General features: G+C 42.4%; 1 protein-coding gene across 3 annotated transcripts; it reads left to right on the forward strand.

The window, feature by feature from the left end:
- Positions 1–1,146: 1,146 nt before the first annotated feature.
- Positions 1,147–24,251, forward strand: nectin3b (nectin cell adhesion molecule 3b). Of its 3 annotated transcripts, none has more exons than XM_056411434.1 (8): positions 1,147–1,229; positions 6,098–6,445; positions 6,677–6,976; positions 8,296–8,413; positions 8,685–8,836; positions 19,530–19,674; positions 21,348–21,450; positions 21,836–24,251. In XM_056411434.1, the coding sequence occupies exons 1-8, from the start codon at positions 1,151–1,153 to the stop codon at positions 22,007–22,009; spliced, it is 1,419 nt and encodes a 472-aa protein (XP_056267409.1). In that variant the 5' UTR covers positions 1,147–1,150; the 3' UTR covers positions 22,010–24,251. The 3 variants fall into 3 exon arrangements, with proteins under 3 accessions (XP_056267409.1, XP_056267410.1, XP_056267408.1); XM_056411435.1 differs by lacking the exon at positions 21,836–24,251 and adding an exon at positions 21,735–21,829; XM_056411433.1 differs by lacking the exons at positions 19,530–19,674; positions 21,348–21,450; positions 21,836–24,251 and adding an exon at positions 12,084–13,275.
- The last annotated feature ends 1,563 nt before the right edge of the window (positions 24,252–25,814 follow it).

Genomic DNA, 25,814 nt, shown 5'->3' on the forward strand with positions numbered 1-25,814 from the left:
ACAAACTCTCAGGTCTTTTTTTCATTCCACCTGTGCATCTTCTTATGATAATGTATTTGTAGTTCATTTCAAATCACAATTATCAAATTAATAACTACAGACTGATCTTTTTACTGCAGACATTTACTTCTAAGAAGAACAAAGCCCGGTGGAAGTAAAAACATAAACAATGGCTCAGTTCATAGTGTCCCAGAGGCAATAGAGTGAACCATCAATGTACCACCAGGGCCCTGCAACTTGCAACACTGAATGAGACGCAGCTAACATCAATGGGAGACATCTTTTCGAAAGGTCACTCAGAGTTGATAAGGGCCCATTTTATCTAATTATGGTGTATGCATAATGCACTCAAGTAAGAATGCTTGCTAATTGTTTCTGTGTCACAGGAAAACAGTACAGAACACCCAAAATGTATGATGAACCCAATTGTGAGAACGCTGGAGTCTTAGAAGTGGTGAAAAATATGTTTTGAACTATCTCAAAAGAAGAAAAAATGGTGTGGTCTACACGTCGTCTCTGGTTGGACCATAACACACCGTGGTTGGACGATGTCAATGGGTTGGACCACCAATCAATCAATAAAGAAGATGTTTCTAACTTCAAAGTTCAATAGTTCTCAAATGAAACGATGCTTTTTAAATTGCATTTGCTCAAAAAAAGTGTTCCTCTTGATTAAATGGTTGTGTTTAACTGCTCTAACTTGTTACCTTACTTAATTGGAAATGGAATCTGTTCAATAATGTAAAGACCTACTGCAGACTGACTGAAACCAACAAAACGGATCGACTTTATGACATCGGTGAAGCTATATAGCCGATATGTATTATTTGGTAAATTACTGTCAAAGACGCCGAAGAATAAATTGGTTTGAGCAATCAATGTATGTCGGTTATCAACAGAGGTGACGTAATGCGTATTGCAATGGATCATTCCTCCAGGGGGATGTTGCTGTAGAATCTCGACAAATGAGCGGTTACTTTCCATAGTCAGGTGAGCTACCGGCCCCCCCCCGCTCCATGCTGAGTAGATGGTACAGTCCACTTGCCGTTCGGAGTTGTTGCTGAGGAGGTTCCACTGTTCAACACATACCGTTAAATTGGCGGGCAGCCGACGCCTGGGTCCGGGAGCAGAGACCGCACTGTTTGTGAAAATGTTACCGTCTCACCAGCGGAGTTACCTCGGACAGCAGGGCAAGCTTGCGTTATTCCACCTTTTGTGCAGCATTACAGGTGAGTCGGGAATTTAGCACGGCAGTTGTACTTGTTCTCCAAACGTTACACAGAAGTTTTGTGAAAGAGCCGAATGTCTCGCGCATCGTGCATAAATCTCAGCAAACGAGTCGGCTAAACGAGCTTGGACCGTGTGTTTCAAGTGCGGGTCCTTTTTTTCAAGTTGCCAGGGAAGCAAGTTAAGCAGGTGCCATTGAAAGACCTCAGGGAAGTTGGTTACTTGTTCAGCTAGCCCGCAGCCACCGCCGCGGGTGATGGTGCGACCATAGAAACCACCGAGGGAAACAAGCAATGATATTAATGGATCTATTCCGTTACCCAACCTACCCTTGGGGTCATTGCGGATTCACTGGCAGCCATATTAACTTCAGAAACCTTTGTTATTTGAGTAACACGGTGCTATGTTATGTGTCACGCCAGCTGCTTTTGCCAAATGTTGATGAACTGACATTCGTGTCATCTGAGAAGACAATGCTGAATGTCAGCACCTCCCAGACTGAGGATGAGGGTCAGCCACCATGTGCATGCAGTGGAGCTCATTGAGGTTTAATTAAGGGACGAACAATCTACTAACTCAGCCCTGAAACGAGCCAACTTTGTGCACAGTGCTGTGGTGCTGCTGTCAAAAGAAGAAGAAAGGAGACAACAGCTATGCTCCAAATCTGTCTTCTCACTGTCCTCAGATCTACTCTCAAGTTAGCTTTTATGCGTCTAAAAGTAACCAATGGAATATGTATGTGTGATGCAATAAACCAGCCAAAATAATTCAATAGTTCAGTGTCCTGCCTACGATGACCCGCCAATGAGTGCTTCTCTCACCATATTTGTCTTGCTTTAGCTTAAGGTAAGAAAAGAAACTACTAACACTGCATTGAAAAATCCCTGTAGAGAGCAGTAACTTTTACTCCTAACTCATGAAAAATAAGTGACTATATTGCATATGTCAAGATAGTTGCACTGTTTTATGTTGTAGTGGTCTTCCCTTGTAACTTAAGCAACTGGACAGTGTGCAGAGAGGGGAGGCTCTGGGCTACTATCCTGGGACTCAACTAAGAGTCGGATCTTTAACTCTTGCTAAAGACTTGACGTGAGACACGAGCAGAATGACCCAGACCCTCTCTCGCATACGTAATGTATTGCATGGTCTGTCATGTTATCACCAAGGTTATAAAGTCCATTCCTAAATGGGTTTACTTCCTTTAAAGTTGCCATTTGTCTATCCATCCATTTTCAATACCGCTTCATCCTCATCCGGGTCGCGGGGCCTGGAGCTGACATAGGGCGAAGGCAGGGGACACCGTGGTCAGGCCGCCAGTCCATCTCAGGGCACACATAGAGACATACAACGATTCACTCTCACATTCACACCTATGGGCAACTTAGAGATCAATTAACCTGACTGCATGTCTTTTGACTGTGGGAGGAAGCCGGAGAACCCGGAGGGAACCCACGCTGCCACGGGGAGAACATGCAAACTCCACACAGAAGGACCGCCCCGACCGGGAATTGAACCCACGGCCCTCTTGCTGTGAGGCGACAGTGCTAGCCACTACACGCCGTGAAGCCTGCCATTTGTCTAATATAATAATAATAATTATGTACACTAGTGTAGTGGTTGTTTAAGTTGGCAGTACATTTCAAATGAGTAGTTTGACCGTGTGCCTTTCTTTAAAATAAAAAGCACAATATATTTAGATTTTAGGCCTAAAAAAACATGTTCAAGACGATTCCATTAAATACTTGTAACGCCCGTTAAATTTTGACATTTTGGGAGTAAAATGAGTTTTACGTTTCTTTGTGCTTAGTGGAGTTTTGTGATGCCATACAGCTATTTTTGCATTTTTCCTGTCGTAGAAAGTGTTTAGTGTTCCTACACTTTTGCGTTACTGCAGTCGGCTAGGAATGTGTATTTCTTTACCACTGGGCAGATGTGCTTTTAGGGCAGCTGGATCAAGTCATTCTAAAAAAATGTGTGCAAAAAGTTGATTCCAAATCTTGATAAGCCACACTGTCAAACTACCGTTAAACCCCTTTCTGTCCTGCTCTGCACAGCTGGCTGTGCCGCTTCCAACTCCATTTATGTTCTGATTTCCACTTTTAACAAAACTCACTGCCCTCTGGCAAGACACACATATTAATCCACTTGCTTCCACATAAAGTGGTGCGTGTGAAGGTAATATTGACTAAAGTGAGAACGAGCACCAGTGACCCCCCCCCCCAGGGAAGAAATGAAATCTCTTCACTGTAGGAAGCTTGGCTCGTCCTTTTGGATTAAAGGATAGCCATTAAAAAAAATCTCCCCCTTCTTGCTGTCAATAGCCATGATGGGGAACAGTACACTTGAGGTTATCATTCAAAGTTGCAGTCTTAAGTACAGACTACCCTCCTTCGTAACTTGAACTGGCCAGATGGATTGTTCCACAACCATCTGAGAAGCCACCATCAGAAACCTTTATGGAAATGGGATTGCCCTTCCCGAATGTGGCAGGTGATTGAATCATCTGTCGATTAAACTCTTCCTGAAGCAAGTCGGGAGAAGAGCAAAACTGGGAAAAGCCTTCAGTGCTGGTCTTTGATCCTTTTTCACTGAATAACTACGATCCAGTTCTGATATAACTGATGCTATTTCAGCTAACCGCTTCGGGGGGTGACATTTGTTGTTTTGAATGACTAGTCCCCTCTTTCTGTTCTCTACGATTTTTGGGTAATGTGTGATCTCATGTTGTCTCGAGAATCCAGCTGCCGGGCAAAACAACCCTCTTAGTGTTTTTCTGTGAAACATTGGCCAGTAACACTGTGAAATGGGGGAAACTCTGCACTAGAAATGACTGCAACTGTCATACCCTCTTGATCTAACAGACTGCCAAACTCTATTTTTAGTCTCAGCTAAATTTGGAATGCATCTTTGCACAGAATGAGGACTGTGATGTTGTCCCCGTCACTTAAATTGGAAGCACAGAGGGAGGAAATGTCCGATGTCGACCAATGCAAAAAAAGTGTCATTCTACAACAGGGTTGCGGAAAATAATTCAGATTGTATTCCCATTTCATGAATTATTATTTTTTTTAAATATCTTTCAATTTGACAAGTCTCACTGTAATTGGTCACACCATCGGAATTGTCTTTTTTCATTATTTGCAGTCCCTAATGACTAACCTTGTAATTAATCCATAACCTACCAACATGACAATTAGACAAGGGAAAACATTGATGTATTAAAGCCAAATACGTACAGTGTTTAACCTTTTTTATTATTATCCCAGAACATAACAAAACTAAACATTTGGGGGGGTCCTTATAAAGGACTAATATTTGAAGAAATTTCCTTTTTAGAGGGAGATTGGCCAGAGACAGAGCCGTTTTTGACCAAACAATAATCGAATATTTGGAGTCGGTTGCCAAGCAGAGCAGAAGGTTATGATTTATGATATCTTCCTGCTGGCAGCCTTTTGCAATTAGTGATATGGTTGAGGGCGTTTGCAGTCCAGCACTGCTATATTGTCTTTTCTAAACCAGTAAGGTAATGCCTCTATTTTTTTGTTCACTGTAATAGTCGTGATACATTCCCTCGTTTGATTTTATACTTGATGTTGCCCCTCCTCACTCAAAGCCCTCTTTTTCTTCCCTCATCGATGATGTCATTGTCGTGTTTGCACATCTCCTTTTTTTTCTTCTTTCTGCCGGTCTCAGTCTGTTCTCTTCATCTCCCTTTTGACTTTCCTCCAACACGACGTTCAGCTCTCGGCTTTTTAAAAATGCCACATTTCTGACAATTGCCGGTCAGAATTGTGAGTGCGTGGGGTAGTTATATTTGGACAAAGGAGATACAGACGACTTGCCTTTTTTAATTCCGGTGGGAAGAAGTAAAGCTATAGATGAAACAAATTCATCAATAGATCACTGTCAGCTGTGTGTTATTTGTTGAAAAGCCCAACGCCTGCTGTGGTCGTATCAAGCTTTGATTCTGGTCTGATACCCGCAGATGTCAGACGGTACTGAACTTTGTTTTAACGAGTCTGACGTCAGGCGTAACCCTGACGATACTCTTCTCGCTCACTGATGCGGTCTTGATGATTTACTCTGTCTTAGATTGACTTTTTTTATTTTTTATTGAAAATGTAAAGTGTACCATTGAGTAGAATAAAGCTAAATCAACCACAAAAGTGAATTGTCTGCCATATAATTTACAAGCAATGATATGCGTCATATTTCTTTTTTAGAGTAATCATTAATCATTTAGTCTTTAAATGTTCAAAAAAGACGTTATGGGAGCCAAAAGGGACTTTTTTTTTTAAGTGTTATGTTTAACCTCTCCAGAACTCAAAGAAATTACTTTTAGAATAAAAGCAAAGAAACATACAAATATTTATCACAATATTTGCAAACTGTCAATATTCAGCAGTAAGTTAAAAAAATTGCAAAATGTGTCCTTTTTGGAAGGAGAGGATCTAGATAACCACATATCAACAACTAGAACGGGCACTCGGTAGAGCGCATACCTTCGCCGCAGTCACTTCTTTGGTACCTTTTCATGACCTTGACCTTTGACCCGATCGATCCCAAAATCTAATCAAATGGTCCCCGGATAATAACCAATCATCCCACCAAATTTCATGCGATTCGGTTTAATACTTTTTGAGTTATGCGAATAACACGCATACAAATAAATAAATACACAGCGATCAAAACATAACCTTCCGCATTCTGCGAAGGTAATTACATTAATACATTGAAAGAAGTTTAAACAAAGGTCTAGCGGTAATGCTTTTGGCTTCCAACTGTTCTGCTCAACGGTGCTCGAGTATCCACAGCTGTTTGCAAATGAACATGATGGTTAAAGTCGTGTTTTGTGTGTCCCCTCTGGTAGGCGTGTGTGCCAGTCAGGTGGTGGTGCCTGAGAGGGTGAATGCTGTGCTGGGGAAGAATGTGACGCTCCAGTGCAAGGTGGAAGTGGGTTCAAACCTTACTCTTACTCAGAGTTCCTGGGAGCGCCGTCTGCCATCAGGCTCCGTCACCGTCGCCGTCTACAACCCTCAGTATGGCATCTCCATCCCTCCAGAGTATATCCACCGCTTGTATTTTCGCTCGCCCTCCTCGCATGACGCCACCATTGTCTTGGGAAACGTGGGCTACGCTGATGTCGGCATCTATACCTGTAAGGTTGCCACGTTTCCTCTTGGAAACACTCAGGACTCCACGACCGTCAATGTACTTGGTAAGTCGTGCAGTGTGCTCTTCTGTGTGACCCGTTTTGTAATGTCAAGTACAGCTAAAAAGATTGATCACTTAACTATGGAGTTGATTAAATATTGAATAATTGTCAAACTGTCAAATGTGAATATTTGCTGCTGCTCCAAGTATTTGTGTTATGGACTGTCTTCTAATTTTCCAACTTTTTAAAAATTTATTTGTTACTTCCAATCCTTGCTCGCCGTCTGCATCGCAGTGGAGCCGAAAGTCTACATATCTGCAGGTTCATCTGCTTTGATCGACGGTGGCAATGACACCGTGGTGGCCACTTGTATTGCTGAGCGAGCCCGGCCCCCTGCTGAGGTGTCCTGGGAGTCCAACCTTTTTGGACAGTCAGAAGTGCAGCTATTTGACGAAGCCAACGGCACAACCAGCACACAAGTGAGCTACCTTTGGCAGCCAACACGTCATGTCCAGGGCCACGCACTCACCTGTGTTGTCCGCCACCCGGCCCTGCAGAGTGACTTCAGGATCCCCTACCAACTCAATGTGCAGTGTGGGTGCCTTATGAGTGGCTATTTGGGGTATCATGTTAACATCTTAAAGAGGGCCTTATAGTAAATATGATAGTGATTCTTTCCTGCCGTAAGGCTTTTCTTATGTATTATTATGGCTTAAAGTGAGTATATTGAAGGGTGCAGTAGAGTCTACGCTGTCAAATGGAGTGATGTTTTTATGTCCAGGAGGAGGCTCCATTCTGTCAATTCAAAGGGGGCAAGTATAGAAGTCATTTCCTTGCTTACTTTTACTTTCCTTGAACAGTCAAACACTGTATTTAGCAGAAAGTAAAGGCAGATCATCTAAAGGTATTTGATTTCCAACAGCATTCAGTTGATGCTGCTGGGCCTTGGCAGTGTTTGTTTGATTCATATAAAGCACTTCAACAATAATACATTTTTGAAAACCGCTGAATTTACGGATTAATTCAAGGACAATCCATGCAAGCTCCCTACAGGTATTAATGATCGTTTAAGAAAGGCTGTCCTTGGTCTTTTCCTTGATCTATCTTTTTCAAAATCAAATGTCAGTAAGCCCTCCTAGATGTTCAAGCAGAAATCTGTGCTAGGTGGGGCTCTAATGGGTGTCTGCGTAGCAGCTGCCAATAGACTGGTGAAAGGAGTAAAATTAGCTCCTTAAAAATATTGTTCAGATTTATGCTAATTCAATTAATAACGCCGCAATACAGAAAAATGGGAATGACAAGCATTTGGTAGATTCCTATAAATAAAAAAACATAACTGACCCTACTTGGGGAACAGTGTTGATTTGGTTTGAAATGTTGAAAAATATCATAACATGCAAGTCATTACTGTTTACTTATCTGTACACTGTACAATGTTTTAGATGTTATAGATGATGAACATGCATATTTGGAGGGCACAGGCTCATGTCTCGTGGCTTTGATTGACCTCGGACTCCATTCTACACAAACCTGGCAAATGGTCATCGAGCATGTTTGCTGATGCACAGCGCTTCAGCCAGAACTATTAATACATTATGCCAGGTATCTTGTTATGGTTAAACGGCACGCAGAAATGTGGTGACAGTCAGTGGAGAGCACGTCTGACCTTCAATCAGAGGATCGGCGGTTCCATCCCCGGATCCGCCAGTCCATGTCGATGTGTCCTTAAGCAAGACACTCGACCCCGAATTGCCTCCTGTAGATGTGTTTACGAATATATGTCACTTTGGATAAAAGTGTCAGTTAAAAGAAATGTTAAATAGTCTGTCTTTTCAGTTGAACAGTTTTTTTTTCTTCAGGTTTTGTGGCTAGTTTGTATTAATTTCAAATATTGTTTTACCCTTTCTCTTTAGTTGCTCCTGATATCTCTGTTGTGGGCTATGATGGAGACTGGTATATTGGTCGGGAACACGTTCAAATGACGTGCAAAGCCAATGCAAACCCACCGCCTAATCACTTCAGATGGATCAGGTGTGTGTATCTGTTTGTACGATACTTTCCTCTCTTTTTTTATTGAGGCCACATGCTTTTCTCATAATAATAATAATAATAATGACATTAATTATAGGACAAATTGAAGACTAACATTGGCTTTTCTTTTAAGATATTTTGAAATATCTCAATTCTTTATATATTAAATTATTCAAGTCATTATTTTTCATGTGTCCAAATATGTCACCAGATGGTTGTTGTAGGTGTGTCTTCTGTGTTTCTAAATATTTGTGTCTCTTGTGCATCATAGATTGGACAGTGAAATGCAAGAAGGGGTGGAAATAATGAACAGCACTTTGCTCTTCCTGCGTCCCCTCCAGCGGAACGACTCTGGAGTTTACAGGTGTGAGGTTGCCAATGAGATCAACCTCCGCAGTCAGGATGTGCGCATTCTCATACAAGGTGAGCGGAGGATACACAGCTGACTCCTATTGCCTTCTCTTCCCATAGGAAGTGTTGTGCTTGCTCACACACACACATACACACACGGCATAGAGCGTATCACAGCCTGGGACATTGTCCTTCAAGCTGAAATGTGACACTATCACTCTCACCCATTCTGTACATACTGACAGTCTTCCAAGCGTTCACTCATGGCAAACTGTGTTGGCACTGATGAAATTTGATCTTTTAAAATTTAATTTTAATTGCATGCCGATTAGTCTTGATTAACGTTAGGTCTCCAGATGTTCAAAAGGGAAGTTTCTGGGCCAACAGCTGCACATATTTAAGGCCTCTTTAGACCACATAGCACTGCCCCTGCGCTGTCTTCTTGGCTTGGCTTCTAAGTATGGCTCTTTTGTGTATGATGAGCATGCTCCTCTGGTTTCACAAAATCTGTCTTGTATGTGGAAGCTCTCTCGCTGAATGAAGTTCTGATTATGATGTGATCATCTTTTACATCTCTCTCGCTTCCTATTCTGCGTTTCTTTTCTTTCTGCATGTGTCATGCAGTAAGAAGCAAAAGCCTGCAGCCTTACTGTGAGATGATGTTCCAGATTCATAAAACATTAACTATATCTTTTCAACTCCTATTTATTATTTATCATTCATATTTCATTTTCCTTTGAGAGGACTTGTACGGGTGTGCGCAAGCTCACACATGTTGGTGTACCCTTCGTTGTATGTGTTGCTGTTGGTCTTCTTGCATGCGTCGGTTCACTGCCTCAGCATGGAGTTGTACAATTCACATACTTAGTGACTACAAGTCTTTGGGTTCGTGTCGTCTCTCAGATGTGAATCTTTTCCTCACATCTGGCTTGCCTGGCACCGACTTTATAATGGCAGAACAATTTTGCATCAGCATTACAGCTTTTAGACTCAAATTCTTTCCATTACTTTAGTTCCTTCTGATGATGGCTATTGATTTGGGGGCATCACCCTCATCCAGTAAATTTTAACTTTGCTGTTCTAATAAAATACAAAATATTTTTTTCATTCACTTTAAAAATGCTATCACAACATAGTCAGGAAATTGCAGGAACTTATTTGGCATCAGTCACACATTTGCTCTCTAAATGTAGTAATAATACTGTGATTTTAAAACATTTTGAAATAGTTTTTCATTTAACCCACTGGTCATTGATGAGGCAGTTATGTGTTGTGTTCAACCTAATACCTGAATAAACAACTGCATTGGCAAGACTGACTTTCACAAAGGTTATATTAATCACAACTATTTTACTGGATTGCATAGAAGTGCACATGCATTTAGTCTTTTGATCACCCAATAATTGGTGTGTAAATATAGAAATGTTATTTAATCCAATTATCTTTTTTTTGTCAGTCTTATTTCCTATAACTGTATATTGTGACCCTCTGATCATGTTTAAAGGGTTTCAGCAAAAATTATTTGTGATTTTTCAATTTTAATTATTTACTCACTTTTGCAGAAATCAGGAAGTTTAAGGGACTTGGTGAAACAGCCAAAATCGTGTCCGCCAAGAAATACATTACTCACCTTTACTAAAAGCTGCGCTCATTAATTTATTGGAAGTGGTGGTCAAACAGATTCTTGGCCGATGCTACTACAATACATTTGAATTGATATAAACCTAACTGGGTGAGGTAAAGTCACCTTCAAGCCTAAAATATGGGATGCCACAAATAGAATACTCTCCTAAAATGCAAGTTAAAAATAAACAAACGTGTACATTAACAAAGCGTCAGTAAGAGCTGGGAGGTGAGCGCCTAGCTGCTGTTTGCAGCCTCTGTACTATACGCGTGGGGAGTGATTGCTTGTTGTCATTTCAGCTCTGTAACGACTATCGGAGAGATTTATCTTGGGAGAATACTAGATGCTACTATAGTGTGTCTTGTATTTTGCTCTTTATTTTATCTAGTGCCGTGCCCATTCGGAGCGCCTGCACATCCACAACTGCTGCTTGCACATAAGAAGCGTGAAGGGCGATCCTACATACTGTACATGCCTAAACAGACAGAATCCTTCCTTTCACTCGTTATGCTTCTATAGCGCCACCTATTGGCCAAATGGCACCAAATGTGTCACGTCACTAAAACATCAAGTGTGTAACATCAATACAGTAAGTACCACAATATAGAACATTTTCTTGAATATCTTCCTTGCCTACAGCACTTGAGTTTACTTTGAGTGTCCACGATAGCAAAACAATGGCAGAAAACATACAAAATAAAATAACTACAAAATAATTGTCTGGCTTGTTTCAGAGATGTTCTTGACCAAGTTGGAGCCAAATCTGATTTAGACACTATTCAAAATGCCAGAAAATCAATCTCGATGCAAATGCATGTGGCTCATATGGATGGAGTCTTGTGGCCCCACACAATCCAAGGAAAGGCTTTCTGTCCGACACTGGCCAACCACTAACAAGCGACGCCTACAATAAGGATGCGGTATTTGCCAGTGGAACCGGTCGGCAATTGCAGCTGAAGCATCGTGGCGTACCATCAGCCACTTTTTGATCTGTACACCGCTGCCAATGTTGGCCTGATATCCAAAGCTTTAACGTTAGGTAGCCATAAGCTCAAAAGGAGTGGAAGCTCCCGGAAGAGAACATGAAAGCTGATGGAGTAAAACTCTGTTGAGCTGACTGCACTCCTCCTAAATGTAAAGGTGCATTTCTTTAGTTTAGGAGCTAGCAATGCTGAGTCACCCTGCTATTTTTAAAGCTGCTGATGTGTTCATCAAAATGATTTTATTTTTAAACCACAAAAACAAACGATACTATTAACCGTGTGCACAAAGCTAACACTGGAGGTAAATGCAACATCACTGTAGAGTTGACTGAAAAGAAACCGTTTGTGAAACTGACATACGACCTAAAAGTAGAGAATACACCTGCCCAATGTAAAGTAGATCGGATTAACTTTCCCCGAGATATGCAATGTTCCTAATATGCTAATTGTCAGCCCATTTTACCAAATAGGTGTTTATGCTTTACTGAACAATCATTGTTTGATAATCGATGCATGCGCCCACTCTGCTCTGAGGAACTGGCTGCTGCGACCATGTGCTGCTTAGTTTAGTATGTGTGGTACTTTAGTTGATGGTAGTTATCCCTACTTAGTAAAATGCTGATGTAGTTGGCATTGACATTTTCTGCTTTTCTGTCTCTTCATCTCTCCCCTCCACCCTCTATTCCCCTCTCACCCTCCTTCCCTCCATTAGATCCTCCCACCATGCCTTCCACCATTACTGCTCCCGTCCTAACTGGCTCTGCCTCCTCCACCTTAGTCGATGATAAGGGGCATGTTCTTCGCAGCTCCCCCACGCGTGAAGCCCTACCTGAGAGTAATCTAGGTTCCATAGTGGGTGGGGCAGTGGGTGGGGCCTTGTTTCTGCTCCTGCTGCTGTCTCTGGTTGGCGTGTGTTACCTACGGAAACAGCAAACCTTCCACGGGAACTACTACACCAAGCAGTATCTGGGGCCCAGTGACCTCCAGAAAGCCCCCACGCAGCATGAGCTCCACCCGACTAAAGCTGGAAGCAGCTCGCACCATCAGGACCACGACCGAGAGGAGTGGGGCGACCGCCAGCTCAAACGGGAGCATAACCGCCGTCACCATAGCAACTACAACGGAGAAGAGTATCCCTCTAATGGCTACACTAGGGCAATGAGGGAGAGCAGTCATCTCGGCAATCGGCAGGATCCCCGACGGGAACACGCGCAGTATTCTAGTCCACGGCAAGCCAGATGTGCCAAAACCCCTCATTCACCGAAACCACAGAGAAACGGCCCCCCCTACCTGTCAGATGGCTGCTACGATAGTGGGCCTGAGGGGGATTATGTCGCTCACACAGACGGCTCTGTCATCTCGCGTAGGGAGTGGTACGTTTGACGAGCTACTCGGTCCTGCAGGAGCAGTGAAACAACGGAAATCCCAAGGTTTCATGAGTTTAATTGGGAAGAAGCACATATTTCTGTTCACACATGCACACTTCTACTCATCTCAATTCTCTAGTTGTTGTTTTTTTGAGTTACCTGGTCGACACTTGAACCATAATGTTTCTGTTCTTGATGTGGGCAGACTGTGGACTCGACAGACTGAACTGCACAACCACTCTGACGGGCAACGTCTCCGTGCCCACAGAAGACGGCTTGTCACTTTCACTAGAAATCATGATGTATGTGCGGCCTCTGCCTTACTACATGGACTGCCAACGTATTTACTTCTGTCTTTCAGTTGAGTTGAAGCCCTGGGGGCTAGCAGACCACATACGGTTGTTGAAAAAGGAGGGGTTTTCTTTCCTTCGTCTTTTTTTTTCTCACAAAATCTGCTTACTCGGGCTATGTGTCATGTGTTTATATTGCTTCCACTCATTATTTTAGAAGACCTCTGAATATAAATGGCTGATGTTAAAAAATGGTAAAGAACCCATGACTGAAAGTCATGAAATGTAAAGGCTCACAGGTCCTTTTTTCTAAAACTCAGTAGAACACAGGCTTATAGGATAATTTTAAAAAAAATCATCCCAATGAGAAATCTGAATAACTTCATAAGTGATGACTTCTCAACACTGATGTAGTCGTATAGACGTCAAATATATTGCACTGCCTTTTTGCTACACTTTGTAATGGACGACCGCATCATTTGTTTTCTACCAGAAATGTCGACCCATTATGTAAGTTACCAGGATGGGAGACTTGTGAGCCGGAGGACTTGACCACCGATGTCCTTTTTAGAACTGATGGCTTGGAGTGTGAACCTCAAGAGCCTTTCTACTGTATATCCTCAGGAGGGCAAGCGGGGAAGTGTGCATGGACGAGATACAGTCCACCGCAACAACGGACTGGATGCATCAGGCAAGCCTTGAGATTACACAATTCAGCAAGTTTAGATAAGCTTGAGTAATATGCCTTTTTTAAATTTTACATTTGTGTGTGTGTGATTGAATTTGGGAAGTGTTTATCGCTGGTTGTCTTCTTGATTTGGCCGCCAACATTATCTCCTGCTATCTACCAGATGGTAATGGATGTGTTTGAGAGTTTGCACTCTGGCACCAACCCAGGCCTCTTGGAAATTGAAGAGCGCCATCAGCAGGGGTATTGTTGAGAGCAGGCTACAGTATGGCAGGCACCATACGCTACGCTAGCCTCACAGTCTCAAAGTATTTTCTAGCACAAAGAAGTCATTCAGCAGCGGGGCCAGCACCCCCGACAACAAATAACACCGACGGACTAATCTCACTACACTGAGTAATCTGTAGAAAAACATGACTGACACAATCAGCGGCATTTATGGGCTTATTGTTGCTCATCCATGTGTGCAGCTGCACACTAATCATCTTCACTAGGTGGTGTTTTTGTAAATGATGCATTTATTATTACTAGCAGTATTATTAGTCAAACACGCATAAAGACAAATCGGGTCATCTATGATGGATTTGCTGTACAGTGCTTACTTGCCAGATGGGACAAACTATATTTTCTTTAACGTTCTTTTAAAGTTATCCGTTAAGTAACCATACAATAATACGCCCTATGAATTTTCTTTTTCGAAAATAAATTTCCAGTTTGGTTTATTCATTTGTAGCCAGCCACATGTGTTGCTGTCGAGACTCTCCCGCGCCGCAGGCATCCCAAGTCCTGTGAGGAGAAAGTGTTTTAGATGTCCGTGTCATTGGGCTGCGGAGCCTCAGTAGTTCAGGTGTCGACTTAGATAAAGCCATTATAGATTTAAAGATGCATTTCAGTTGTACTTGATCAATGTCACGGTTAAAAATATTTTTGGCACATGCACTTATTTACCAGACGGCATGGAGGAGATTCAACAATGTCTTTCATGCGCACTAGTGTTTGTGAATGCGTGCCAACTTTAGTAGTATAGTCACTTCTACAATATTTGCTGCAAGATGCCAAATATTTGTTTAACTTGTATGTATAAATATGATGACAGTCTCACATAAGTATTGTTGACTTGCTAACAACTGATTATAAGCTTATATAAATGACTAACGTATCACTGTTGTATACAGAGTCTTGTAGCCTGACATAGAAGTGAAAAGATGCTAACGGCCACTTTAATATAATACAGTAACAGTTGTCAAAATGGGAATTGGTGAACGTTCACTAATTATTTGTCAGGTTGTGAATGTTATGTGGTGAATAGACTGCAATTCTCATAGGGAGATTTGATAATGCGTCAATGTAACTTGCGAGCAGAGATGACCCGCATACTGCACTTCACGTTGAAACTCAATTCAAACGCCGTGCAGTGCACCAGAAGTAATTTATTCCCATGGACAGAAGCTTTCTGTTCTAATAAGTTTTAGTTGACTCTAATTACTTTACTATAATTCCTCACTTTCCTATCTGTTGCCAAACACATTTGGTAATCTAAATAAAAGACACTTTCTTTGGTAGAAGGTAGTTCCCATGATGAAACGTTTACAGTGCGGATCACCCAAAGTTACTCCAACAATGTTTCTGTCGAGTGATGCTGCGGTAAAATGTCTTTAAAGCAATGTTTCCATGTCATGAGGTCCTCAAACACGATTTCCATCCACCTTCTTTGTGTTGGTGTGAAGTCTGAGAGAATCTCAACTGGCTGCATTATTATCATGTAAGTTGTCGAAGGAAAAATGTGTTCATAAGTGAGATTTCTTTTTTTTAGGGGGGGGGGGGAGAACTGACCTTCATTTTTATGGGAGTGGCCAAAATCAAATGTACAGTTGGCAATTTGTGAACCACAACTTAATTTAGATGAATGAATTCAACGGTTTTGGGGGTGGCTGTGCTGCTGATTTTAATGATGCCTTTCCGCTCGCATAAATGCAGATAATAACAGGAAGTACAGCAGCTTAACCCCTTCTTATGTTTGCTTCTAAGCACTAAGAAGGAAATTCCACTAATCGATTTACTATTTATGTTTGACGTGTGAGTTTTCAGCCCTCCCCTGGATAAATGAAGTTATTTTGTACTGTGACATGTATTTGTATAAAGATCAGTCAATATCTTTACCTTGATAAATGTCCTTTTACTATGGGTTGAGAAGTACAACTAGTGCCTTAGATACCTAGAAGAAATGTAAGTGTTTTCTTATCGTTTACTTGTGGATTTAAGAACTTTGTTGCTGTGATTTATTTTGTTGCCCTTTTTGTGTTCTGCTTATGTGTTAGGAGGACTCTGTGGTGCCATATTCACTGTTCTGCCCCAGTCACCAGTCCAGTTAATGGCATAGAATTTGCAAACCTGGAGGCATTAACACAGAAAGCTGGAATGCATTTTTTTATGTAAAAATTAGACTCGACTGCAGTTTTCTGTCAGGGATTTTGGTTTCTGTAGATTCACTGTTGTTCCACAGCAGGGGTGGATAATTACCTTCAGTCTCACATTGTCAATGAAAAGCACCTTGTGGTTTTGTTTTGTATATCTAAAGAGAAAAAAAAAATTGTCAGGGACAACAGTGGAGCATTATTTTGTCAATCTTTTTGAGATACTTTAGATCAATAAAGCACCTTAGCACTTGCAAATGATTCTCTGGAGGTTTTTGAGCTTGACTGCTCAGTCTCAGCCTCTTTGTGCTTCTATAAATGACATCATCTCTAGCTCCCTAATGCTGCATATCCCCCCCCATCCAACCCGATGTGCACATGTGGGAATTGCATGATGTAATTCAAAATCATCTTTCCTCACTTCCTTCTCTTTATCAAATACTTCTGGAGTGAGGAGACCCACTTCCTCTGCTCTCCCTCTGACCTCTTCACCAGTCCTAGTTTGCTTTGTTTCAAGACAAAGGCCCTCGCTCTCCCCTACAGCTCGTCTCCTTTGTGAACTCGCTCCCCCTGTGTCTTTTAAACGCCGAGTGTTTAGATCTGGCCCAAAGTCCCCACTCACCAGCCCATTGACTGTCCCCATGGCAACAAGCTCATCTGGAGCTGCTGATGGAGGCTGTCTTCCTGCAAGCGCTACCTGTCCACAGAAAGCAGAGGGATGCAGGGGGCTGAGTTAAACTACTGCTGTGTAGGGCAGAGCAGGAAAGAGAGAATTAGCTGCTGGAATTGAAAATTGCCCATTTCCCCTGCTGCACCACAGAGCTCCTCTGGCTAAAAGGGCATAGGTTGATGTGACCTTGACACTGTCGAGCTTGGACTCCAGGTCCTCCAGAGCACAATCTCCCTGAAAGTCATTTTCTTTCTGCTGACCTCTGGCTTCTGTAGATCGCATCATGGTCACAGTGGTTGTTGTCATTGACCTTGACACGGGGCATGCTCGGCCTGAATGGGGGCGCTTCACAAAAGGCAAGCGGCTCAGTCCAGTAATTATGTCAGCCGGCAAAGCTAGAGTTTGTTAGAGACACTAGTGTGGAAGATCAGTGGGTTTGCTTTCTGCCTGTGACAACAGTTTCCAAGGATACTTTTCACAACACACAAAGGAGCGCGCAAACGTCTCCGGCAGCGTCGAGGGATGCAGTGGAAGAGACACTTTGATATTAACTCCCCGACAGAGGCTGGTTCAAATTGTCACCATGAGCTGAAAATATTGAGATGGAAGTCGGAGACGACCACCGAGTGCTCTGAACCAACACCCCCTCCCCCTCCCCGCCCCCTCTGCTATTACACCAGCATCTGCTCCCTGTGGGGTCTGTTGTCTGGGCAATAGCATGACCCTTGACACTGCTGCCGGCTGTTACGGTTTTAACATTGGGGGGGGGGCGGGGTATCTTGCCATCACTATCACTCCTTCACTCCCTCTTATGCCACTAAGGTGTGCTCTGTTTTATTACCTTCGCATTGAAAATGCGGAAGGTTATGTTTTGATCGCCATTTATTTGTATGCGTGTTAATCGCATAACAAAAGAAGTTTTAAACCGAATCGCATGAAATTTGGTGGGATGATTGGTTATTATCCGGGGAGCATTTGATTAGATTTTGGGATCGATCGGGTCAAAGGTCAAGGTCATGAAAAGGTCAACATCCACTTGAATCGCATTAAATTTGGCGGGATGATTGGTTATTATCCGGGGACCATTTGATTAGATTTTGGGATCAATCGGGTCAAAGGTCAAGGTCGTGGATAGGTCAAAATCTTCTTTTTACCATAGCACGGTCAATTTTTATCCAATTGGCATGCAACTAATGCCAACGTGTTCATAATTCAATGCCCAATCTTGTGATATGCGAAGGTATGCGCTCTACCGAGTGCCCATTCTAGTTCATAATGAGCAGGTCTGCTACGCTGACCTCGACGAGCACCAGCATGCACTTCTCCTGGCTCCACATTTATGGTGTGTGTGAGATGAATAAAGTGCTGAAGTAGGCGAGCCTTGCACTGTAGCCAGATCCCAGTATGGGGACAGTTGATCCACCACTAATCCAAGCCACTCCAGAAGGGATGCTATTTGAACCAATGAAATATTGAAACGGTTTTTTAAAAAACCTGCATGAACGAAGTCATGCCTTATATTGTCCCAAATAAAATATGGAGACAACTTGTGAGCTATTTATGGCACCTGATGCATTGTGGGCAGTTTGTAACCTTTGTCACATGAATGCCAGTGAAAATGTCTGTCACCAGGCAGTAAACTGCTTTTCTCAAAGGCTTTTTGATCAACTCGAGGCTCTTGTCATAGTTCAGCAGCCATCAAAGGTAATCTAATGGTTAACTGTTGGAGGACAAGCATGACGGGGGAGGGGGAAAGGATGAAGAAATGGCATCCAGGGCCCCGGCTTGTTCAATCTGCATCACAACTGTTCTTTAAGATTCTCGTCTCGGCACGTTATTGATTTTTCTCCGAGCTCAACACTGGAATTGACCATTACACAATGCGTTCCCCCTCCCTCCCAACCGTGTCACCTTTTGTCCTCCAGCTCCTTCAGTTTCACAGTTTAACACATTACTGCTGATTGGCCAAAACGTGCTGCTCTGAGTTTAATGCATCTTAATCGTGTGTAATCCTAATCCTCTCAGTGGACAACATAGAGCGTATGCCAGCATATGGTCAAGCAAAGGGAATTGAGCAGACATTACAAAAGCAACTAGAACTTGACATGCACAAGAGACAGAGGAAGGACGATGTAGAGACATGGATGGACTGAGGGTGGTGACCATGTGAAGTAATAGATTACTGAGTAATAGAGTTTCAAGGTGCAGCTCAGAGGCTTTTAAAGGTCCCTTTTGCTTTTGGCATCTGTATCGCTGACTCCCTTTACAATTCTCCAAGAAATGTCACGCCGGTTAAGAGCCCTCGCCTTCCCTCTCCAGAGCGGCCTAACAAAGAACACAGTCCTTGAGGAGAGAAGATAAGAGACGACACTCGGAGCAGTTTGTACCCTTCAGAACAAACTGTGCTCGCGTTACCAAATCTCTTACATGGTGCACGTTTGAAATGTTTAATTGCCAGCCTCCGATGCCATGTACAGGAGGTAAGTGTCAAACTTGCAGGAGCTTTCACTCCCCTTGCCTGCGGATGGTGACAGTCACTCAGAACGACCTGTCATCTGCTGATGTTGCTGTCACTCCCGTTGCCTCTAGGCTGCATAGGTTGAGTTGTGTATCTTATAATAAATATCCCAAGTTTCAATGTGACTTTTCTCTTGCACTTCCTCATGTTTGTATTCCTGTGTTAATGTTCTTCTGAAAGTCTCTCTCTCTCTCTTTCTCTTCTCTCAAAGACCAGTCTCAAGCAGAGAGGTCAAACTCCATCGTTGTGGCCGGAGCCGTGATGGGCGCAGTCCTGGTTCTCGTCCTCATCGCTGTCTTCGTCATCGTAATCCTCACCGCTCGCAAGGCCCCGCCCCCATCCTTCACTGACAAAGTGTAAGTGTGACGGATCATTCACGCTGCGGAACGTGTTTGTTGGTTAATGATTGACATGATGCCTTGTGAGGCTGACTGAAGCCCGTCGGAGGGTTCAGGGAGTTGCTCCTTACTCGCGTGGCGAGCGCTGCAGCGGTGCACGCCCCGGAGCAGGAAGGCTGCAGGACAAGGTTGAGGGGTGGCACATAATTGCTGTCTCGGCAGAAAGCCTGGGTCCTATTTTGTTCAGTCCGTTTTCACAGTGCACCAGCGCTCATGTAAGATCTTGTGAGAAGAATAACTTTGAGGTTGAATTATTTACAGAAGGAGCTGGGTGACACTGTGTCTTGTGGCTGACATTAAATGCTGTGTGTGTGTGTGTGTGTACTTAGTTTTGTGTGTCTCTATTGTCTTTATAACTGATTGCCATTGCTTCTATCTAGCATGTATAGCAAAAAGAAATGACTTCATTTATCCAATATTGCTCATCAACCAACTACTCCATGCAAATCATTATTATGAACCTGTGGGCCATATCTGCAAGGTTGCAGGTTGATCCCCTCAATCCATCCCGGTTAGCGTGTCATTGAGCAAGCTCACCGCAGGGAAACACGGCTGCACTCATCACGCATGTCTCAAGGAAGCAAGATGACCGCTGAATAAATGTTGTTCCTGACGCATTTAACTCCAGGTGCTAATTCCTCCGCAAAATACAAACTTCAGGGCAATTGCGTATAAGTCAATTGTGTATGAAAAAAGGACTGAAACCGATTTGATATCATTTTGCAGCTTAAAATGAAAAAGTACAGAGCGAAAAGTTGTAATCAAAACATTTCCATACATGAATTATTGTTTCAGCTCAAATTCATTTCAATTTCGTCTCATCAACCATTGCAATCTCATATTTTCTCAAATAAAAGTAATTTTCCGACTCGTCAATGACATGCTCTTGCCTTGCTGCTTTACTCTAAACATATTGTCCTCCATAAAACTGAACACCCCAAGTTAAGTGACGGCGTGTCCCTCACTGCTTATGTGACGGTGATAACGGGCCACCTTCAGACACTGCTGACTGGCAGAAAAGCACATGAATTAAGGGGGGGGAATCCTTTGTGCGTGGGTGTGGGCCCTGCGTCACCACACCGCCACTACAGGACGCTGCCGTTGCTCTGTGGTCAATGCCACTACAAACTTAGCATCTCAAGTGTGACCGTGGCTTGGACGCAGGCCTCAACCCTCTCCTCCATCACACGCAGCAGGACAGCGTTTCACTGCTCTGAATCTCTCTCCGCTTCTCATCCCAATTCTTAAAGAGAAGAGCAGCATCAAGTGATATACAGTGTGAGAGAATCAATGGCTGTCATGACATCATTTAAGTATGGCCAAGTTAGTGGAGAGGGATTGCAATAAATGAGAAACGTCCACACCTCCCATTCAGTTCGCAGAGTTTCTGTAAATACCCAAATCACCCTGATGACGTCTCTATTGCATCATCGGGGTGATTTGCTCAGACTTCAGAAAGCAGCATTAGAGTCAAAAGGTGGTCCTCCGAGCAGCCCTTCTATAAATTACAAATGGTACGTAACGAGTTGTTTTATGCTGCTTCTTTACTTAGTTTTGCTCTTTTAGTTGTCAGTGTTGTGGAGAAATAAAATATTTTTCTTTTTCGCTCTTTTTTTTTTTTCTTCCTAAAGGATTGACCTTCCTCCGACACACAAGCCGCCTCCTCCCTACTCTGAGAGAGTTCCTGCCGTTCCCCTGGGTGTCCACGCATCACAAGTGGCCTGGCTCTGTCAGGTGAACCTCACCATATTTACATAACCACTTTGATATGTCAGTCTATATTTCATCTGAATCATTATGTACTTCACCACAAAGATTAACACTTGGTGAGCTAATGTTGAGTGCTGAGTCACAACAGGAAGCAGAATGAACCTACATACTGACTGATGTCATCATCTGTGCTTATTAACCAGGAGGCCTAATGGCTGTTCTCATTTAATATGCAGGATGGTTTCAATCTTTAATCTGTGTCCTCGGCTCAACTTGACCTTTCATTAGCTTGAACTTTTTTTTTCTAGTCTCGCCCAGAAATAACTTTTTCCGTTAACGGGACTCTAATGCGCTGACGAGAGATACAAAGATTTTTTTTTTTTTAAATGTTGTGTCATGAAACCAACAGACGCGCATGGCCGACCGCAGGCACGAGCTGACCGACGGGCAGCAGCCACGCACAACGAGGCCAGGACCACCGTCCACACGGAGCCCCACCCAGCAGCAGTCCCACCTGCAGTGGGTGTGTCATCAGAGTGGGACGGACCGGGTGTACATCAACCATCGTGAACACTACGTTTGACAGACATGCCGAACACACTCGCCGTCTGAGGCTGCACCTGATTCACTGGGTCGTCAACCCACAGGACGACGGGGCCGGCGGCGTCAGAGGACCACGTCTCTCTCTCACGTTTTCATTACTTTTTTAAATTTCATATCGTTCACTTTTTTTTTCTCTTGAGGAGTTTAATGTTCGTTTGACATTTGGATGGAGCAGGCTGGTCGTTCCCCTCGGCCTCTATGCGCTGTGCTAAACTAAGCAGATTGCCTTCTGGCGCTAGATTCATATTTACTGGACACATGAGAAAGGTATTGATCTTCTAAAAGGGAATAAGTGCAGTTCTCAGAGTTGAACTATTCCTTTAGTTCTTTTTCCTCTTCTGTTTACTGATATCCTGTGTTTATTAGTGTTTGATATCACTCGGGATACCAATATGATGCTTTAGAAATCGCATTGGATCTCTAAACGGCGTGTGCACTATATACTATACATGAGTAGATCAAATAACTGGGGGTCATAGATATCCTCCGTATTCAAACACAGTTTCCCTTTTTCATTTTCATTACCACAAAGTATAAAGCGGAGACTCTGTTCTCCGGCTCGTCACGAGACCAAGACGCTGCAGATCCAAACTGCCGGTCCACTGAGACCAAATGTACCGACTGCAACACAGACCATGAAGGGATTAATTAAGGTGTTTCTGTCCCAGTGTGATTTGCTGTTGTAGTGTTGTGACATGAGGCTTTTTGGCAGCAGAAATGGTAGATTTGTAAATGTGTAAATATAGCCCCTGTGTTATAGTCATTACGTAGTCATAACCTTCTACTAATCAGGGAAACTGTAATCTGAGACGTTACTGTGTAAAGTATTAAGAGCATTTTTTGGCGGAGAGTTTTAAATTGAAGGGGATTATGTACTACATACTCCTGTAAAATGTGTCGCACTCTATATAGTAGTAGCTGTAGTTTTAACATATCTTCAGTGCTGTCATCTTTGATTCATGAATTAAAATGCATTTTCTTTTAAATGCATAACATTTGGACCATTGACGTGATGCTGTGACAACAGTACATTAAAAATCACCATCTGTTCTCACTCGGATGAGCTAGATGAAGGCGTTCAAATAGCCCCCCGAAAGTAAGCGGACTGAGAGATGGAAGCTCTGAGTCACGACGTGCAGAAACAAAAGAAGTCCTTGAAAACTTGAGAGGGAGAGTTTGAATTGACGTGTGGCGGATTTCTGAGGTAAATTCATCTCAAGGTCACATTGACTCCACCGTGATTTTCACAACGGAGAGGAAACCTGTTTGTCTCACCAGGACACGTTTGTTGTAGATGATGCAGTGTTTCTATTTGAGGGCAATGTGTTGATGGTTTTAACATGAATAACGTGCCAGGATTCATCTATTTCTTTAGATCAGTCAGTGATCTGTGGGTTTCTCCATCGTCTCATGAAGGGGTGTCGCAGACACTTTCAAGAGCAGCACCTAGTGGACAAACATGTCAGTGCAACACCTGGTGGTGAGTGTATCGGACTGTATGTATTCATATGTATGTATCGTGTGTGTATACGTACATGTGTGGACATTAATCTTCTGTGTGTGTATGACCCTGTGTTTTCTCTCTGTCCACGAGAACTTAACTATATAAGATTAATGGCATGCGGCTAGATTTTAGAACAGTGCCGATATTAAGTCAGTTGGATCCTACACTAAGTTTTTTTGTTGTTGTTGTAAATCCAAGTATCAATCCACACTGACTAGTTGACGTTTGCCACACTGGACTGCGTGTTTATTGAGAAACATAACTGTCAGCAAGCAGTTCTAAAATCTCTGACTGGGAATAATATTTCAGTTTTGAATCAGACAATTCATCCTGGGTGGCATTTTACCCACTTTATCAAATGTCTCTCTTTAAACAAACCTCTGCGGTCTTCTGTGAACATTTAAACCTCCGGTTTATGAAGTTGAATGGTTGTTTTTCCTTTTCTGTTTTAGACGGAGCAATATGTCCTTTTCAAGAGGACATTGACTCGTCACAATAGGCTTAGCACAGGTGTAAATAACACAATAATGATAGCTGCTTCACTTTGTGCGTGTATGGTTCTCACTAACATGTCTAACTGGTACACGTGAACACAACATGTTTATTGTAAGGGACACCTGTGCTTCTCCGACTAAAAGTCAAACACCTGCTGTGAAAAAGAACTTTGACATCATTATTAATAAAGTTACACAAGTAACAGATGAGTGATTAAGATTTACCAAGCTCATGAATCTTTATTTTTATTAAATAACCTTTTATTTGAGAGCAATAATAGGAACAAGAACAATAGGAAATGACAATAAAAAATTAAAGTGACAACCATAACGTAACATATGTAAGCTAAGGCCCGTCATGCCTCACTTTAAACATCTTTCTAATCATGATTACACTTGTATTTTTGCTTCACATTTTACTGGTTTATTAAGTGACATAAACCTAAAAAACAAAAGATGCCAATTTCACATTTCTGTTAAGTGATATCAGCTGTTGCATAGGTTCACCCAAATTACAAAAATACATTATTTGACTTCTAAGAGTAGCAAGAAGACTATCGAAGGACCTTCAAGACTACTTTCTATCAAAGAAATAGTTCTAATGAAAACGGTTCTTAAGTGGTGTGGTCAAATCATAGCAAAAATGATTAGATGTGTTTTTTCTTTCAATAGCTGAGGTGTACTGACCCTTTCTATTGTTTCATTACATACTGAAGTTACCAAAGCCCTCTTTGAAGGATGCTTCAACCTGGGCCGATGAGAAATGACCGTAACTAACTTCAGTTCAGGACATGTGAGTGCAGCTGCGTTTCAAGGTCTAACGCCGACCACTAGAGAGCACCACATGGTTACCAACGTTCACCTGAGCGGCCAGCCAGACGTCTGCATTGAAATAACTGCTTTCGGTTTGGCAGATAAAACCATGAGGCGGTCAGAAAAGGACAACGGGTAATAAAAGAATAGGTCACCCATTGTTGAAACGCGTCATCTTCCCAACCTTATGTTGGTTAAAGTTTTAATGATGTCACTGAGTGACAATTCATCAGTTATAGTGTGGAGGGAGAAATCTGTTTGACTGTCCGCGTAACGCACAGCAAGCTGCCAAGTGCAACTGCGTGTCTGGAGTTACATTAACGGCTCAAACTTTGTCCAATTAACTCATTCAAATACTTACATTTTAACAATGATTTTTTTACAAAGATTTTTAAAGATATTTCAACCGTGTTGCATTTAAGAGAAAATTAGATTTTCCTTCGTGAGGTGTTTTGTGTAATTTTATATTGATGACTTGGTTTTTTTTTTTTTGAAACTAGCGAAGACCACATTCTTGGTTGTTTGGAAAATGTGGACATGGAGTTGTGCCAGCGACCAGTTGTATTAACATATGAAGGATGAAATCGTTTCACTAGGGATTTACACTAAATACCATAGAGGAAGGTTCTTGACTCAAATGTAATTTTCTTGATGCTATATGATTAATAATATCTTCAAGGTGAGAACATTTCCATGAAATGCCGTAAACTGCAATACATGCAGAAGAGTCCAAGTAGGCCTATGCAATGTTATGGCTTCCTAAAATAATTTAGCATTTTCAAGTGACCTCCACTCGAGTATTTTTCTCCTCACAAGCTGTCGGCTGCATGTTGTGATGCCGCTTTATGTGATGGTTTGTTTTTTGGAAGTGAGACAAGACAAGCCGATTGACCCATTTTTGTGCCTCGATCCATTTATTTAAGTAACTGGCTTTTTGTCTGACGATACATATTTTACAAATGGTACATGGTCAA

Source organism: Pseudoliparis swirei, chromosome 3 (genome assembly GCF_029220125.1).
Source record: "Pseudoliparis swirei isolate HS2019 ecotype Mariana Trench chromosome 3, NWPU_hadal_v1, whole genome shotgun sequence".
Taxonomy (NCBI): domain Eukaryota; kingdom Metazoa; phylum Chordata; class Actinopteri; order Perciformes; family Liparidae; genus Pseudoliparis; species Pseudoliparis swirei.